At 41.7% G+C, this 1,764-nt stretch overlaps 1 protein-coding gene across 1 annotated transcript; it reads right to left on the bottom strand.

The window, feature by feature from the left end:
* Positions 1 to 5: 5 nt before the first annotated feature.
* On the bottom strand, positions 6 to 1,120 carry LOC119081196 (phenylalanine--tRNA ligase alpha subunit; the record flags this gene model as incomplete). The annotated part of the gene is made up of 2 exons (XM_037189912.1): positions 263 to 1,120; positions 6 to 194 (listed from the first exon to the last, which is right to left on the bottom strand). Coding segments are annotated over exons 1-2 (984 nt in total), but the record flags the coding sequence as incomplete, so codon positions are not given.
* Between the last annotated feature and the right edge of the window lie 644 nt (positions 1,121 to 1,764).

Below are 1,764 nucleotides of genomic sequence, written 5' to 3'. Positions count from 1 at the left end.
ATTGATTCTGTACTGACCTCTATCCATCGTTTCAGTCCCGGATGGAAACAGAATATCTCCATACTGGGTTCAGTGTATGGATTGTACGCTGGCTTAAATTCCAGTTGGGTGATGCCCAGTTTCTTGAAGAATTCAGAGAATGTTCCGATCAATTCGCCCAGCGATAGATTGACATCAGCGATGACACCTTCTACCTGCAATGCGGAAAATATGTTTCGTTATAAAAATCGTGAATTTAAGGATTTCGGTGCAGTCCAATTACCTGATGGAATTCAGCCAAGTGTGTAGCATCTAACGTCTCATTGCGAAAGACTTTGTCGATACTAAAGTATTTTGCAGGCTTGAAACCGCCCGGCTGATTGGCAAGTTTATACAACATTCTCGCACTAACGGCTGTGGTATGTGTCCGCAACAAATTCTTCTGAGCCTCTTCTATCTTCCAATCATATCCATAGCCTTGCGATCCGAAGCCGCCTTTCGAATGAACTGTTTTCACGCGTTCCAAATACTCTTCGGGGAACTTGTAGCTTTTGCTGGGATAATCAACGAAGAATGTGTCATGAGCATCTCTAGCTGGATGTTGTTGCGGCTGGAACAGGGCGTCGAAATTCCAGAAAGACGATTCCACATAATTGTTCGTGGGCATTTCCGAGAATCCCATTTCCAAGAAAATCTGACGGAATTCGGTCCGAACTTTTAGCAACGGATGTAATTGACCACATTCCGGTGGCACACCCAACGCATCAAAATTGTAAGCTTTGAACTTTAAGTCTGCCCACTGTCCGTTCGCCAACATTTCAACGGTCAAATCAGTTTCCAATTTCTTGAGCGTTGTACTGAATTCGGGACCCTTTGAAATGATGAAACTTTTGGTCACAACTTCTTGCAACAATTTCCGTTTTTTGTACTCGTTGCGAACGTTGTCGGGAATGTCTTGACCAAGTCCTTTGTTTATGGACATTAGATGCTCCTGAACTACATCAGTGATCGTATCAACTTTCCTTTTAACTAACGGCTTCCCTCCAGATTTGTCCACATAGCACCAACCATGCGACATCGCCTTGCTAAATCCAATTTTCGCATTCGGTGAAGTCTAGACGATACAAATTGCATCATTTTATTGATTAATTTTGACTGGCGAACCAAAACCAACCTTTCATTCATTGAATTGTGTGTCGTTCAGTTGCAACAATTCATCTTTCGTTTTGCAGGTCGGAAATTCCGGTGTATTTCGGCCGGAAATGTTGCTACCAATGGGACTGCCCGAAAATGTACGTGTCATCGCATGGGGACTGTCGTTGGAACGGCCGACCATGATCAAATTCGGCTACAATAATATTCGCGATTTGATTGGTCCGAAGGTTGATCTGAAAATGGTGCAAAATAGCCCGATATGTCGATTGGATAAATGAAATGAAATTTCGAAGTTTTTTATTGTGCAAAGTTCATTAAACGCTTGACCGTCAATGCCAGCACGAAAAACAATAATTTTTGATTGGTAAAATGAGAACGCCAAAGTCAAGATAGTCAGGTGTGATGATATCGAAGACAATCTATAACCAACAACTGAAATTCCGGTAAAAGCACTACGACTACGTGGACAACTATGTTAGACAAATATCGCTACTAACTCCAATTAAAACAAAGAACAATGAGAACATCGCTGACGTTATGTAATATTGAGCAAGGATTAATGTTTTAAGTAACTGGTTAGTCGGTAACAGTGAAGCTAGGACAAATAGCGGTCAAGGTTAGTATTCTAAT

The sequence above is a fragment of the Bradysia coprophila genome, unplaced genomic scaffold (assembly GCF_014529535.1).
Source record: "Bradysia coprophila strain Holo2 unplaced genomic scaffold, BU_Bcop_v1 contig_352, whole genome shotgun sequence".
NCBI classification, from domain to species: Eukaryota; Metazoa; Arthropoda; class Insecta; order Diptera; family Sciaridae; genus Bradysia; species Bradysia coprophila.
Note: the sequence above shows the minus strand (reverse complement) of the source record. Positions and strands in the feature narration are given on the sequence as shown.